This window comes from Rhinatrema bivittatum, chromosome 11 (genome assembly GCF_901001135.1).
Source record: "Rhinatrema bivittatum chromosome 11, aRhiBiv1.1, whole genome shotgun sequence".
NCBI classification, from domain to species: domain Eukaryota; kingdom Metazoa; phylum Chordata; class Amphibia; order Gymnophiona; family Rhinatrematidae; genus Rhinatrema; species Rhinatrema bivittatum.
This window is the reverse complement of record NC_042625.1, coordinates 6017779-6033938: the sequence shown is the minus strand read 5'-3', so window position 1 is coordinate 6033938 and position 16160 is coordinate 6017779. Positions and strand designations below refer to the sequence as shown.

The 16160-nt window shown below is 50.7% G+C and overlaps 1 protein-coding gene across 5 annotated transcripts in view; it reads left to right on the top strand.

Moving 5' to 3' along the window:
- Positions 1–16160, top strand: part of PES1 (pescadillo ribosomal biogenesis factor 1) — a 210254-nt gene that overhangs the window by 134083 nt on the left and 60011 nt on the right. For all 5 annotated transcript variants that reach the window (XM_029619007.1, XM_029619009.1, XM_029619006.1 and 2 more), the window contains one exon: positions 13237–13326. In XM_029619007.1, coding sequence (XP_029474867.1) covers positions 13237–13326 — 90 coding nt within the window. The remainder of the gene's footprint in view (positions 1–13236; positions 13327–16160) is intronic.

The window sequence follows — 16160 nt, the reverse complement described above, 5'->3', positions numbered from 1 at the left end:
CCCCCCCCCCCCCCCCCCCCCCCCCCCGTGGCTTGCCTCTCTCCTCCCCTGGCCGCCAGACATCATGCCACGGCCGTCCCATTGCTCGGCCTGTAGCGAGCCAGGGTCGAGGATATCTCGAGAGGGCATCTGTTCGAGGTGCCTTCCCCGGTGGGGAAGGCACCTCAGAGCCGCTGAGTACTTTTTCGTTCCACGCCTCCGCGCGGCTGGGGCAGCGTTGGCCGGCCCCTTCGGCGGGAACGGCGGCCATTTTGACTCAGCAGGATCGCGAGTCGCAGCCATCAGAGGAGGGAGGAGCAGGATTCTTGGGGTGATTCTCCCCCAATTCTGATGCCGGTGAAGTCTCTCTGTGCCCAGGTCCCTCCAGCTGATCCCGTTATCGCCCCCCCCCCCCTTGGGCCCGCCGAATTTTTCTCCAGAATTTATTGTGCTCATGCACAATGCATATCTACAGCGCCTAGAAGCTAGCTCCTAGGGCGCCCACCCCCCGCCAAGGCACATTGCATCACGGATACGCTGCATGGGGCCCCCAGAGTTCATTTTGCACCGCCCTCGCTGGGTGGGGCAGGCGTTCTCCTGGATCAGGGGGGGGATCCCTCAGGTCTTCCGGATGCTACGCTTTCAGAGGCCCAGCTGGAAGGGGATGACCCGCGAGTACTCCGCATATTCCGGAGAGAGGAACTCGATCTCATCCCCCAGATCCTTCAGGAGCTGGACCTGGATATCCTCCACTAGAACCCCCGGCGCCCGTTGCTCCAGTTGTCGCCTCGTCATCCGAGAAGGGGGGATTCGGTCTTGGCCGGCCTGTGTCCCCTGTCCCGGGCTTTTCCTACGCATTCCACCTTTCTACAGCTCTTGGCTAAGGAATGGGATACTCCCGAATCCTCCTTGAAGGTCGGAAGAGCAATGGAGAAGCTTTATCCACTCCCAGAGGACTTCCTGGAGCTGATCAAGGTCCCGAAGGTGGACTCGGCGGTGTCGGCGGTCGCCAAAAGGACAACCATCCCGGTTACGGGCGGCACGGCTCTGCGGGACCTCCAGGACAGGAAGTTGGAAATTACCTCAAGAGAGTCTATGAGATTTTGTCGCTGGGTATGCGCGCAGCTATGTGTAGCTCTCTCGCGCAGAGGGCAAGTCTCCGCTGGATTCAGCAGCTACTTACATCACAAGACTTGCCACCCGAGGAAGCCGCCCAGGCTGACCGTCTAGAGGTCTCCATAGCGTACGGAGCGGACGCTCTGTATGACCTGTTCCAGGTCCTGGCGAGATCCATGGTCTCTGTAGTGTCGGCAAGGCGTCTCCTCTGGCTCCGCAACTGGGCAGCGGATTCTTCCTCCAAGTCCAGCCTGAGCTCCCTCCCCTTCAAGGGCAGGTTCCTCTTTGGTGAGGATCTTGACCAGATCAAGTCTCTGGGAAAGAACGAGGTCCACAGTTTGCCCGAGGATCGTCAGCATACCTTCAGGTCCTTTACTTCCTCCAGGACTCTGGCCCTGGCCCAGCGTCGATACCGGGGTTACCGGCAGACGGGGCCCCGGACGCCCTCTTCCAGATCCCAGTCTTGGCCCTGGTCCTTTCGTGGCCGCAGGCCCGCTCGGGAGGGGTCCAGTCAGAGGATCACCTCCAAATCTGCTCAATGATGCCAAGCTCACCCACTCCTCCACCCCATGGATTGGCGGACGAATCTCACACTTCTACGAGGAGTGGGCTCACATTACGTCGTATCAGTGGGTACTCTATCCTAAGGAACGGCTACGCATTGGAGTTTGTCCGCCTCCCGAGGGACAGGTTTCTCTTTTCTCCCTGCGGGTCGGACCTCAAGAGGCGGGCGGTCTGACAGACACTGGATCGGTTGCATGGTATAGGGGCCATAGAAACATAGAAACATAGAAATGACGGCAGAAGAAGACCAAACGGCCCATCCAGTCTGCCCAGCAAGCTTCACACATTTTTTCTCTCATACTTATCTGTTTCTTTTAGCTCTTGGTTCTATTTCCCTTCCTCCCCCACCATTAATATAGAGAGCAGTGATGGAGCTGCATCCAAGTGAAATATCAAGCTTGATTAGTTAGGGGGTAGTAGGGGTAGTAACCGCCGCAATAAGCAAGCTACACCCATGCTTATTTGTTTTAACCCAGACTATGTTATACAGCCCTTATTGGTTGTTTTTCTTCTCCCCTGCCGTTGAAGCAGAGAGCTATGCTGGATATGCATCTAAAGTGAAGTATCAGGCACATTTGGTTTGGGGTAGTAACCGCCGTAACAAGCCAGCTACTCCCCGCTTTGTGAGTGTGAATCCTTTTTTCTTCTCCCCTGCCGTTGAAGCTATGCTGGGTATGCGTGAAGTATCAGTTTTTCTTTTCCCCTGCCGTTGGAGCAGAGAGCTATGCTGGATGTGCATCGAAAGTGAAGTATCAGGCACATTTGGTTTGGGGTAGTAACCGCCGTAACAAGCCAGCTACTCCCAGCTTTGTGAGTGCAAATCCTTTTTTCCACATTTCCTCTTGCTGTTGAAGCTTAGAGTGATGTTGGAGTCACAGTAACCATGTGTATGTTTATTGAATAAGGGTATTGTGTCCAGGCAGTAGCCATCATTCTGGCGAGTCACCCACTCTTCATTGGCGGCCTCTCCCGTCTCCTCCGGAGAGGTGGGCTTGGGCCATTATTCCATTTATTTCGTTATACCCAAAAAGGACAGATCCTATCGGCCAATACTGGATCTTAAGGAAGTCAACAGGTCCCTCCGGGTCCTCTGGTTCCGCATGGAGACGCTGCGTTCAGTCATCGCGGCAGTGCATCAGGGTGAATTTCTTGCCTCACTGGATCTGACCGAGGCCTATCTTTACATTCCTATTCTCCCGGCTCACAGACGGTTCCTTTGCTTCAATATTCTGGACCAGCACTTTCAGTTCCAGGCTCTCCCCTTCGGGCTGGCAACCGCCCCTCGGACTTTCACAAAGGTCATGGTGGTGGTGGCATCAGCCCTGAGGCACGAGGGGATTCTCGTTCATCCCTATTTGGACGACTGGCTAATTCGGGTGAAGTCCTTTGCACAGGGACAGGCGGCTGTCTCCAGAGTAGTCCGACTTCTCCGTTCCCTGGGGCGGGTCGTGAATTTCGCCAAGAGTTCCCTCATTCCTTCGCAACACTTGGACTTCTTGGGAGCGCGTTTCGATACCCTTCAGGGCAATGTCTTGCGTCCGGACAAGGCCCACTTCCTGTGAGAACAAATACAGCGGTTTACTGCATTACCAGCGCCCACTTCCTGGGACTATCTCCAACTCCTGGGCTCCATGGCCTCCACCATCGACCTCGTACCCTGGGCCTTTGCACACCTCCAGCCTCTCCAGCAGGCCTGCTTTCCCGCTGGAAGCCAGTCTCGCAGGACTATCAGATCGTGCTCCCTCTTAACACAGTTCGCCAGAGACAGTCTGCGGTGGTGGTTGGATCCGAGACATCTAGCCCAAGGAGTCTCCCTCGAGGTACCAAATTGGGTGGTGGTCACCACCGATGCCATCTTCTCCAGATGGGGGGGCAGTATGCGAACGGAGTTCGGCGCAGGGGACGTGGACGAAGGCACAGGTGTCCTGGCCGATCAACCGCCTGGAAACCAAAGCGGTGCACTTGGCACTCATACACTTTCTTCCCCTGGTGCGGAATCGGGAAGTAAGGATCCTATCGGACAACGCGACCACCGTCGCCTACATCAATTGTCAGGGAGGCACAAGGAGTCGCCATGTATCGCTCGAGGCGGCGCGCCTGATGGCGTGGGCGGAGAATCACCTAGCGTGACTGGCTGCCTCACACATTGTGGGTGTGGACAACATTCAGGCAGACTACCTGAGTCGTCAGCAGCTAGACCCAGGAGAGTGGTCTCTCTCTGACGAGGCAATGCAACTTCTCGTTCATCGGTGGGGGTCACCTCATCTGGATCTCATGGCGACGTCTCGCAACACCAAGGCGTCCCGATTCTTCAGCCGCAGAAGGGAGCGCAGCGCGGAAGGAGTAGATGCCCTAGTACTGCCTTGGCCACATCACCTCCTACTCTACATCTTCACTCCCTGGCCTCTGGTGGGCAAGGTCCTCCGGAGAATAGAGCATCACGAGGGGCCCGTACTTCTGGTGGCTCCCGAATGGCCATGTTGTCCCTGGTTTGCGGATCTGCTACAGCTAGCAGTCGACGGTCCGCTTCGGCTGGGACATCTTCCTCGACTGCTCCATCAGGGACCGGTATTTTTCGAGCAGGCAGAACACTTTTGTCTTGCGGCCTGGCTTTTGAACGGCGCCGCCTCAGACGCAGAGGATACCCCCGAGCCTGTAGTTTCGACACTACTATAGACCCGAAAGACTTCCACTTCAGTGGCTCATGTGAGGGTCTGGAAGGTATTCGAGGTGTGGTGCACCGCGCATGGTACCCGTCCCACGAAGGCCTCTGTCCCTCAGATTCTCCAGTTCCTTCAAGACGGCTTGGACAAAGGTCTCGTCTACAATTCTCTGCGAGTTCAAGTGTCCGCTCTAGGTTCGCTCATCCAGTATGCAGACCATCCCTCGCTCCTGGTACAGCCAGATATCGCCCGGTTCCTCAAGGGAGTAAAGCACTTGCGGCCCCCAGTGAGTGACCCGTGCCCTTCTTGGAGCTTTAACTTGGTTCTTCGGACGCTGGCAGGTCCCCCCTTTGAGCCTCAGCGCAACTCCACCATCAAGGATCTTACTCTCAAGACAGTCTTTCTAGTGGCCATCTGCTCCGCTCGTCGCATCTCAGAACTTCAAACGTTGTCCTGTAGGGAACCCTACCTCTGCTTCACGGACTCCTGTGTCTCTCTCTGAACTGTTTTCTCCTTCTTGCCCAAGGTAGTGTCTGCCTTCCACTTGAATCAGACGGTCGAGCTTCTGTCCTTCACATCCGACGACCCAAGGTCTCTCCATCTTCTAGATGTCAAACAAACATTACTTCGCTACTTGGAGGTCACTAATGACTTCAGGGTCTCGGATCATTTGTTTGTTCTCTGGTCGGGGCCGAGAAAAGGGTTCCAGGCCTCTAAGATGACGATTGCGAGATGGCTAAAGGACGCCATTACAACAGCATACATAGGAGCGGGGCGGACTCCCCCTTTGGGCGTCATCGCTCATTCTCTTCACTCACAAGCAGCCTCCTGGGCAGAGGTTCAGTCCGTTTCCTCTCAGGAGATTTGTCGAGTGGCGACTTGGAAATCGCTGTATACCTTCACAAGACATTATCATCTACACCTGGCGTCTTCCGCCTCCGGACACTTTGGCGACCACGTCCTCCGAGCAGGGCTTTCAGGGGCCCACCCAGTGTAGGGAAGCTTTGGTACATCCCACCGTCTGGACTGATCCTGGTACGTACAGGGAAAAGAAAATTATTCCTTACCTGCTCATTTTCGTTCCTGTAGTACCAAGGATCCGTCCAGACGCCCACCACGTTGGTTCTCTGGGTTCTAGACTCTTTCCTGCTCGGACTGCTCTGTTCTTTCTTAAGGATGTTGTGTCGTTTCGTTCTCTGAATCTGTTTTCACAGTTCTTCTGCAAGTTGCAGGGCAACCTCTTCGGGGTAAAGACGTCTGAGGCATTGGCAGTATCAGCATTGAAGGACCTCGAATGCACCAATGGATACCACACCATTGACATTGGCAGAACCATCTGTTCCATCGAGGTCGTCAGTGGATGGGGCGCCGGAGACCGACCGTTATCAATCTCCTCCGGGCCAAGGATGTTGGGTTCATCGTTCTCGACCTTGACACCAGGCCAAGCATTGTGGGAAGACCAAGAAGCATCAGCAACTGTCCCTGTCTAGGCACAGTGTTGAGCATGGGGAAGCACTGGCTTTGCCGGGATGCCTCCGAAGCAACACCTTGTGAGGAGCACTCAACCTCTATCGATATCTGGACTCCACAACGGTCTCCACCGGTCCTGGTGCCAATCATCAATCCCCCTTGTGGGTCCGAGGAAGATCTAACCACCCCTCCGTTTGAGGGGGAGCTGAAGCGTTGAGTCCAGCTAGCATTGGAGCGAGTGCTGCAAGACTTCAGTTCCATGGCACCGGAGCCAGTGCCGCCCGTCCTTGTACTCCTTCTGGAGAAGCTCACTGTGCTCATCGGTGCCTTACCGACCCAGCTGGCATTAATTCCCTGGGTGCCATCTGTGCCTGGCGGGGCACTGAAGTCTCCCCCTACTGATTCAGTGGTCATCGCTGGTTCCTACGATGAGGAAACTCTGCTGAGGCCGGCAGAGACACTGAGGCTTGTAGTCCTCCGTCCAGTTCCATCGGTGCCTACATCTCTGGACATTGGCTGTGCACCTAGGGCCCCATCTTCTGTGATATACAATGAGGATGAGGGTCCCTATGATCCCTGGGGGGGGGTGATCAGATAGAATTCTCCTCAGAGGATTTGGATGGTCTCCCATCAGTCCCTTCTCCAGAGGAGCGAAGGAGGTCTGCACCTGAAGACTTAACCTTCGCATGGTTTGTCAGGGTGATGGCAGAGGCCATCCTATTCTAGCTTTTGACTGAAGAAGTCGCCAGGCACAAAATGCTTGAGGTTCTTCAATTCATGGAGTCACCTAAGGAGATTGTGGTGGCCCCGGTACACAAGATCCTTACAGAGTTGCTGCTGAGAATTTGGGAACACCCCCTCACAGTGCTTCCTGTGAATAAGAAGGCGGACTGTGTTTACCACATCCAAAAGGCTGTTCGATCCAATAAGTGTCAGCTACCCCTCCAATCAGTGGTGGCTGAATCCGCCCTCGAGGGCCAAGCGCCCCCGGGGACGGACCACAGAGCATTGGATGTTCTTCTGATGAAGGTGTTCCAAGGCACACGTTTATTGCTCGCATAGCTGCCTATCAGCTCTACATGAGCCAATACTTGCGGGCCATCTGGAAGCAGGTGTAGGAGGTGGCTCAGTAGCTGCCTCAAAAGCATTAAGACACCCTCATGTCGCTGGTGCACAAGGGTTTTGAGTGTGTGGAAAACACAAGGTCTGTGCGAACTACTATGTTTTCAAAACAGCATTGAGGGTCTCTGCAGTGGGAATTGTCGCCCGCAGACTGGCATGGCTGTGAGCCTCGGACAGAGGTACAGGAATGACTCACTGACGTTCTATGCACTGGAGAGAATCTCTTCGAGGATAGGGTGAAAGATGCTGTGGTCCAACTCTGGGACCATCATGAAACCCTCTAATAACTCTTTGCTAACACTCCGGATCAGTCCTCCTCAACCAGGAGACTATCGATGCTGGGGCCCATGAATTCTTTCTTTTGCCAAAGGAAATACTATCCTCCTCCTCCTCCTCTTCGATCCCATCCACACCATCAGAGCTCCTGCAGCCGTCCCAGGCAGCAGAGAGCTCCCAAGCCCCCCACCCAGTCAACTTCGGGGACAGGGTTTTGACTGAGCTGTAGGGAGTGTACACCAGTTGCCCGTACCTGGAACGATGGACCCTTGGGTTAGAGGCAGGCTGTGATTCTTTGCAAACTGATGGCCCAGTGTAACTTCAGACCATTGTCTGCTAGGGATACCAATTAAATCTATTGGGTGTCCCGCCAAATTGCCCCGTGCCCATTTTGGGGACCAGTAGCGCATCACGAGGTGCTGCAAACAGAGCTCTCCTCCCTCTTAACGGCCAGAGCGGTCGACCCCGTACCACCAGGACAAAGAGGGCAGGGATTCTACTCCAGGTACTTCCTGATTCCAAAGAAAAAAGGGGGACTCCATCCTATCCTAGACCTGAGGGCCTTGAACAAGTTTCGAAAAAAAGAAATGTTCAGGATGGTTTCCCTGGGCATCTTGATCCCCCTTTTGCAAGAAGGGACTGGCTATGCTCCCTCAACCTAACGAACGTATTCACCCATATCGAGATCTTTCCCAGTCACAGGAAGTATCTCCAATTTTGTGGCAGGAAAACGGCACTTCCAGTACTGGGTGTTGCCATTCAGGCTCGTATCTGCCCCATGAGTCTTCACAAAATGCCTGGCCATGGTGGCAGCGCACCTCCACAGACTGAGAGTGCATGTTTTCCCGTATCTGGATGATTAGCTGGTCAAGAGCGTGTCTCAGGCAGGGGCTGCCCAGACCATGTGCCTGACCATTTGGGTGATGGATTAACTAGGGTTTGTTCTCAACTACCCAAAATCCCATCTCAGTCTGTCACCTCAATTGGACTTCATTGGGGCCTTGCTAGACACAGCTCAAGCCAGGGCCTTTCTGCTGCACCAGAGGGCCATCGCTCTGGTGACCATTGTGACAGAGATACAACAGAGCCAGCAGGTATCAGCCTGGCACATGTTGAGGCTGATGGGTCACATGGCCACAATCGTCCATGTCACTCCCTTGGCATGCTTACACATGCACAGAACCCAATTGACCCTGAGGTTGCAGTGGTGCTAGGCCAGTCAGAGCCTCCAGGGTTGCATCTGAGTCACCCCATCTCTCTGGAACTCTTTGTCCTAGTGGTAGGTACTCTCCAATCTGGAACGGTGATTTCCTTTCAGAGTCTCCCTACTCAAACTGTGCTAACCACAGATGCATCTACGCTGGGGTGAGGAGCTTGGCACCCAGGAACTGTAGTGCACTCAGGAACATTCTTGTCAAATCAACTTCCTGGAGCTTTGGGTGATCAGATACATGCTATGGGCTTTCAGATATTGGTTGTCCAACAAAATTGTCCTGATCCAGACTGACAACCAAGTAGTCCTGTGATTTGTCAACAAGCAGAGATTCACGGAATGCTGCTCAAGGACATGTACTTGGCCGGAATGGAGAATGTGATAGTGGACAGGTTGAGTTGAGCCTTCAGATCCCACACGTGGTCCCTGGATCAGGGGATAGTGAATTGGATTTTCCGCCTCTGAGGGAGCCTAGACTTAGATCTGTTCGCATCCCCCTGCAACCAGAAGTTGCCTCTGTTCTGCTCCCTGTCCAAGTCAGACAGCAAACCAGCCTCGGACACCTTTGCCTGTCATTGGGGCAAGGGGCTTCTGTATGCCCATCCTCCAATTCCCTTAGTAGTGAAGACTCTCTTGAAGCTTCGTGAGGACAGAGGGACTATGATTCTCATAGCTCCATATTGGCTGAGTCAGGTCTGGTTTTTCACTCCTGTGGGAGTTGTCCATCTGGAAACCACTCAGTCTAGGGACTTCCCCAGATCTCATCATGCAAGATTAGGGAAGGCTGCGGCATCCCAACCTCCAGGCTCTGTTACTCACAGCCTGAATGTTGAAAGTTAATCCTGCAGCCACTTGAACTTTCTGAGGGCCTGAGGCTTCCAGAAAGCTTTCCACTAGAAAATCCTATAGACTGAAGAGGAGGAGGTTTTCCCATATGGTGTGAGCAGAACAACCCTAGATCCATTGTCCTTCCCCACACAAAAACTGCTTGATTACCTTCTACACCTATCTGAAGCTGGCTTAAAAAACAACTCCCATCAGAGTTCATCTTAGTGCGATTGGTGCATACCACCATGGTGTAGATGGCCCATCTCTATACAGCCTTTAGTTGTACGTTTCTTGCAGGCCTGTTTCAATTTAAACCTCCCCTACGGCCTCCCACTGTGTCCTGGGACCTCAACATGGTGTTGGCTCATCTGATGAAAGCTCCTTTTGAGCTGCTGTACACCTGTGATCTGAAGTACCTGAACTGGAAGGTTATATTTTTGGTGGCGGTCACAGCTCACAGGGTCAGCGAGATCCAGGCCATAGTGACTTATCCACCTTATACTAACTTCTATTTTGACAGGGTGGTCTTGCGTCGCACCCCAAGTTCCTGCCTAAGATGGTAGCGGATTTCCATCTTAACCAGTCAGCCTCCCTGCCAATTGTCTTTCCCAGGCCCCAATCACCACAAGGCGAACAAGCGCTGCACAGTTTTGGACTGCAAGCGAGCCTTAGCCTTCTACCTGGAGCGGACTGAAGCCCATAGACAGTCCACCCAACTCTTTATTTCTTTTGATAGGAATAGGTTGGGCGTTGCAGTTCCCAAACAGACAATTTCCAATTGGCTAGCAGATTTCATCTCCTTCTGTTATGCCTAGGTGGGACTGCATCTTGGGTGTCATGTCAAGGCTCATTCTATCAGAGCCATGGCAGCATCTGTGGCCACTTGCAAACAATTCCCATGGAGGAGATCTGCAAGGCTGCAGTGTGGAGTTCTCTCCACACATTCATATCCCACTACTGTCAGTAGGTTCGGCCAGTCTGTCCTCAGGAACCTTGAGATGTTGAACCCAACTCTCCCAACCTAGGGCCTGTTTATGTTTAGGCTATCTCCCCCATCTGTTACCAATAACACCGGTAGTGTTGTTCCCGTTGACACCTGGTCAGGTGACTGTTGGTCCCCTTTTGTGTTGGGGATCAGCCTGTTGCTAGGGATTCACCCATGTTTGAGGACTATCATCCTGCTTGTCCTTGGAGAAAGTGGAGTTATCTGTAACAGGTGTTCTCCAAGGCCAGCGGGATGTTAGTCCTTACGAAACCCACCTACCACCCCACAGAGTTGGGTTTCTCCTATTTTTATTTTATCTTAATTCTATGTTATGAGACTGAAGAGGGACCCTGCGTGGACACATGGTATAGGGCATGCTGGGCATGCTCTGTGTGCTTAGTCAATGTTTCTAGAAACTTTGACATAAGTTTTCTGCATCAGGCTCCATTTGATGAAGTCACCCCATGTGTGAGGACTAACTAACATCCTGCTGTCCTCAAAAAAACACCTGTTACAGGTAAGCAACTCTGCTTTCTCCCCAGCCATGACCGAGATAAACGTTTACACTTTTCAAGATCTTGACAAATTTTTCACATTAGTGGGGGGTAATTCATCTCAAACACATCTTTCTCAGGCTTCCCTATATATACCCCGAGGTATTTAATCTGACGTGGGGTCCATTTAAATAGGTACCTATGCCTAAGGGAAATTTCTTCATTATTTGGACACGAGATGTTTAAAATTTCAGTTTGTCCCAGTTGATTTTGAAACCCGATACCTTGCTAAAAACCCCTAGTTCCTTTTCAACTTCACGCAGTGATTTTTCAGGTCTGTTAATGTGAACAGAATATTATCTGCAAACAATGATAGCTTATAGTAATTATTGGAAGACAGCGAATAGAAGTGTAGATAAAGGGCACCCTTCCCGCGTACATCTCATCCTGAAAACAGAATAACCTCTATTTACTTTAATGCAGGCTTGAGGTTTGTCATACAGTTTTTGCAACCATGTCAAAAAGTAACTGCCAAAGCCCATTGTTCCCATGGGACAAAAAAGGAAAGGCTAGTGAACCATATCGAAAGCCTTTTCAGCATCTACTGTGAGAATAGAGAGACAATATGTTCCTTTTGTGCTCCCAACATTGTTTCCTCTATCTTCCTTACATTATCTAATGCCATTCTACCTGGAATATTTTTTTAAATGGTTTCTTTCTGTCTCTCTCTCGCTCTCTCTGCTCTTTGTTTTGTAGGACAGTAGAGGGCGCCTGGTTTCTTGCAGTCATTCCCACTCTCTCCTTTTCTCTTTTCTTCTCTTTTCAGACTAACAAGATCTCCCTGTCCCAGTCTTGTCGTTTCAGCTCTGAGCAATGGTAGCATGTTGGCCTGAAATATCTTGTTTTCCTTCTATGGATCCAGTTTTAATTGCAGGCTTTTATCTTCCTTTGACTTTCCTGATCAATGTATTTTAAATATTTAAACTGTAAATAATAGATGATAAATTAGATTGGCCAGAAATAATGCGAGTGGGTACATTCTAGCAGGGCTCCAATGAAGTGGCAGAGCTGACAAAGTGCCTGCTAACTGCCACGGCGGGGGATCATGGTTTGGGACCAGTCACAGATTTCTTTCACCTTTGGCGTGGCGCAAGGCTGTGGAGGTGTCGCTAACAGGCCTGAGGGAGAGGAAGCACCAGGAGCTTTCTGTCAGGGCACACATTGCATATGAGTCTGGAGGAAGGGGCCACGCTGAATGCTTTTTATGTATTTCTGGATTTGAAGTTTCTCTCACTCCATGTGTGCCATGATGCTTGGTTTTGAATAAGAGGTGGAACAGTTTGAGGGACTAAATGCTTTTGGCCTGTTGATTGTTTTGGACCCAGAATTCCAAGATACATGATAATGTGCTAGGCCATTATCTCCATTAGCCTCACCTCACTGAGGGGGACAAGAGAGAGTGGCAGTCTGGGTGGGTGTTTAGCTGAACATGCTGTAAATACATAGAAACATAGAAATGATGGCAGAAAAAGACCAATCGGCCCATCTAGTCTGGCCAGCAAGTGTCCACGCTTATTTTCCCATACGTATCTGTTTCACCAACCACTAACTTCAGGGCTCTTGTTGGTAACTGTTTGGTTCAAATTTCCTGCCATCCCCTGTCATTGATGCAGAGAGTAATGGAGTTGCATAAGGCTTAATGGTTAAGGGTAGTAACCGCCGCATCAAGCAAGTTACCCCGATGCGTGTTTACCCAGATTGCACAGATTGATGCCTTGTTGGATGATGTCTGAATGTAAATCCCGTTTTCCTCACGTCCCCTTACCGTTGAAGCAGATAGCAATGCTGTATATGCTTTCAAAGTGATGTATTAGGTTTAATTGGTTTAGGGTAGTAACCGCTGTAATAAGCAAGCTACCACCACACTTATTTGTTTACCCAGATTATGAAGTTCAGTCCTTGTTGGTTGTTGTCTGAAGCTAATCCTCTTTTCCACAGGTGTGAGGAGAATGCCCTAAGGGAAGTGTTGCCATCTCACCCAAGTCACCCTGAAGAGGCTGATCCAGTTCTAGTTGTGCCCTATTGCATACATGGAGGTGTAGTCCTACTTTTTGTTAGAGATATCAGAATTTTAACTCCATGCATGCAGTGGGGTAACACCAGAACTGGATCAGTCTCTTCGGGTTGAGCTGGGTGAGGTAACAGTGCTTGAAAAAAAATTAAAAGATTAATGGTGCTTTGTGCTGGTAACACTTGCCCGCGTGTGGCCAGTGTTTCAGCATGGGAAAAATTTTGTTGCTTCACCTTCATGGGACTGCTGATGCGTTTCAACCATTTTTCACTCAGGTATGGTCAACTGACTCATTTTTCCCATGAACTGCAATCCCGTTCCCTTCCTGATCTATGATATTTCCTGCCAGTTCACTAGCTTCCTGCAATATGACGATTTTCTGGGACATGTTGATAGTGGAAGGATAAGATTGCACAGGTCAGCTGTCCTTAATCCCCACATGTGCTTCTCTGCAGGTGTTCCTGTCTATTAAAGGGATTTATTACCAGGCAGAAGTGCTAGGTCAGCCCATCACCTGGATCACCCCTTACGCCTTTGCACATAATGTAAGTAAAACCACTTCCAGTACCATCTGTGCCATAGCACTGTCCTCTTGAACCCCAAATCATATCTGTCTCCTGTAGAGAGGGAGTGCTTTTTCTCCAGCCTCCATCTTCCTCCAAACCTGGCTCAACAGATGTGCAGTCTCAAGTCAAAACAGGGTGTATTGGGCTTCTCTCTATAACCTGATATTAGACTCTGCAGGGGAGATGTGACAGTCTGTACCAGGCTGCTCCTAGCACTTGTTATGAAAAACCACAGAAATAAATTGATGCAGGGAAACAATGAGGGTGAGAGGTAATAAAAGGTAAAGAAGAGATAAGCCCAATCAAACACAGCATGGACTGTAGAGTTCATCATTTTGCAGAAGGATCAAAGTTCATAGTTTTGCAATCATCCCATCACGCCTTTTAACTTAAGTGGGATGTAACTGCCCCTTCTCCTCCTTAAAAAAAAAAAAAAAACAAAAACAACTCAAAAACCCCCAAAACATTGTTTATCCCAGGACAAGCAGGATGCTAGTCCTCACATATGGGTGACGTCACTGAACGGAGCCCAGCGCAGGAAACCTTTCTGTCAAAGTTTCTAGAAACTTTTGACTGGCCGAGAGGCCACTGAGCATGCCCAGCATGCCATGATATTCTCTGCCACAGGTGTCTCTCTTCAGTCTTCGCTTTTCCGCGCTGCCGTTCGCATCGCGGACCTATAGCCCTCGTGTTTGGCAATCCTTGTGACTGAAAAGTCAATATTTTTCGTGATATTCTCTCTCATAGGAGTTCTCAAGCTCACCGGCTGGCGAGTACCATTTCATTCTCATATTTCCGGAAGAAAATTTCCCTCACACTCGCATTCATCGACGGCCGTCGGTTCCAAAATGGCGACGGGATTCAAAAAATGCCCCGTTTGCAATAGAAATATGTCGATAACTGATCCGCATTTGGAGTGTGTACTGTGCCTCGGAGAAAAACACGATGTCAGTACATGCGCCAAATGTGCAGAGATGACAGTAAAAGGACGGAAAGCCAGACGAGAAGATGGAACATCTATTTTCTCTTCAGCTAATCCCTTCTCCCTCGAAATCATCGAGGCCGTCTCTGGCTGGAGCAACAAAAAGGGTCTTACTTAAAAAAAAAAAAAAAAAAAACCACGTCCGGATGGATCCGGTGATCGTCTGTCCTCTCCATCGTCGGTGCTATCGACAAAATCGGCAGAGCACCAAAAAACAAAACATCGCCATCGACATCCATCATCTTCCGCATCGATGTCCCAGGATGAATCGATGCCAAAGCGGCCTAGATAGCAGGAAATACCGGTGCCTGGGCCTTCGCCGTCACCAATTCCAACCACTACATCGATGGATACCTCAGTACCGCCACTGCGTACACCATCGGTGTCTTCACCAATTGTACAGCCAGAATTGTCTACACTGATCAGACAAGCGGTTCTACAAGCTCTTCAGGAGCAACATATTCCGTCGATGCCGACCTCCAGGTCGATGCCGACACCGTCCGTGTCAATGCCGGTGGTACCACTGATGACGGCACCCTTCTTGCCACCCAAGTTTTCCACTGGCTTCATAACCACTACACCGAGGCTCGGGACACAGTCCACATCACTTTTGACACAGATTCCACTGAGCCCCTTAGGATTCATACCATCGGTGCCATATCCAGCGGCTACTACATCAACAGCATCCCTGCTACCATCGGACCAACCTCCACTGGAACCTCCAGAAATCCAAGATGAGGCCTTTTATCGACGCCTTTTACAAAGGTACCAAAATGTGATCGATAATTTGCCACCTATCAGGCCACGTACAACATCTGCAGAAGTATTCATCGATGACCCACAGCCTGGTCCTTCAGGACTCCATGTCCCACCTACACCAAGGCCAAAATCACCTTACAGAGAAGATTCAGAAGACTCCTGGGATGATGAACCTTCTCAATTTTCTTCAGAGGAGTTCATGTCTAACCCTTCTTCACCTGATTGAAGAAAGAACTCACCCCCACAAGATCTTTCCTTCTCCTCATTCATACAAAGCATGTCTGACTCCATTCCATTCAAACTTACAGCAAAGGAAGACACAAGAGCACAAACCCTTGAGGTGCTACAGTTTGTGGATCCACCCAAACAAGTACTAGCGGTACCAGTACATGAAGTTTTACTGGATCTCCAAAAAAGAATCTGGGAACACCCAGCTTCTACACCTGCAGTGAACAAATGTGTGGAGACTACCTACATATTTCAACCAGCTCCAGGCTACCACAAACAACAATTACCACACCAATCTGTAGTTGTGGAGTCCGCACAGAAAAAATCTAAATGTGTGCGCCCACACTCATCCATCCCACCAGGCAGGGAGCACAGATTCCTGGACACACTAGGTAAAAAAGTTTACCAGAGCTCCATGTTGAGCACCAAAATCTCTGCGTATCAACTCTACATCACTCAATACCAGAGGAACCTCTGGAAACAGATGGAAGAATTCATCACCTCTTTACCCACCCAGTTCCAGGAACCTGCACAAGCGGTTATTACAAAAGGACTGGAGGCAGGCAAACATGAAGTGAGAGCAGTTTATGATAATTTTGAAACTGCTTCCAGAACAGCTGCAGCTGGAATCACTGCTCGCAGATGGGCCTGGCTCAAGGCATCTGACCTCAGGATTGAGGTACAAGACAAACTTGTGGACCTCCCCTGTCTTGGTGACAATCTCTTTGGGGACAAAATTCAAGAAGCTGTACAACAGCTTAAGGACCACACTGAGACACTACGTCAGCTGTCTCAAACCCCTCAGGAGCCTGCTGCTCAACCTTCTCGTCGTCCTCCACGCAGA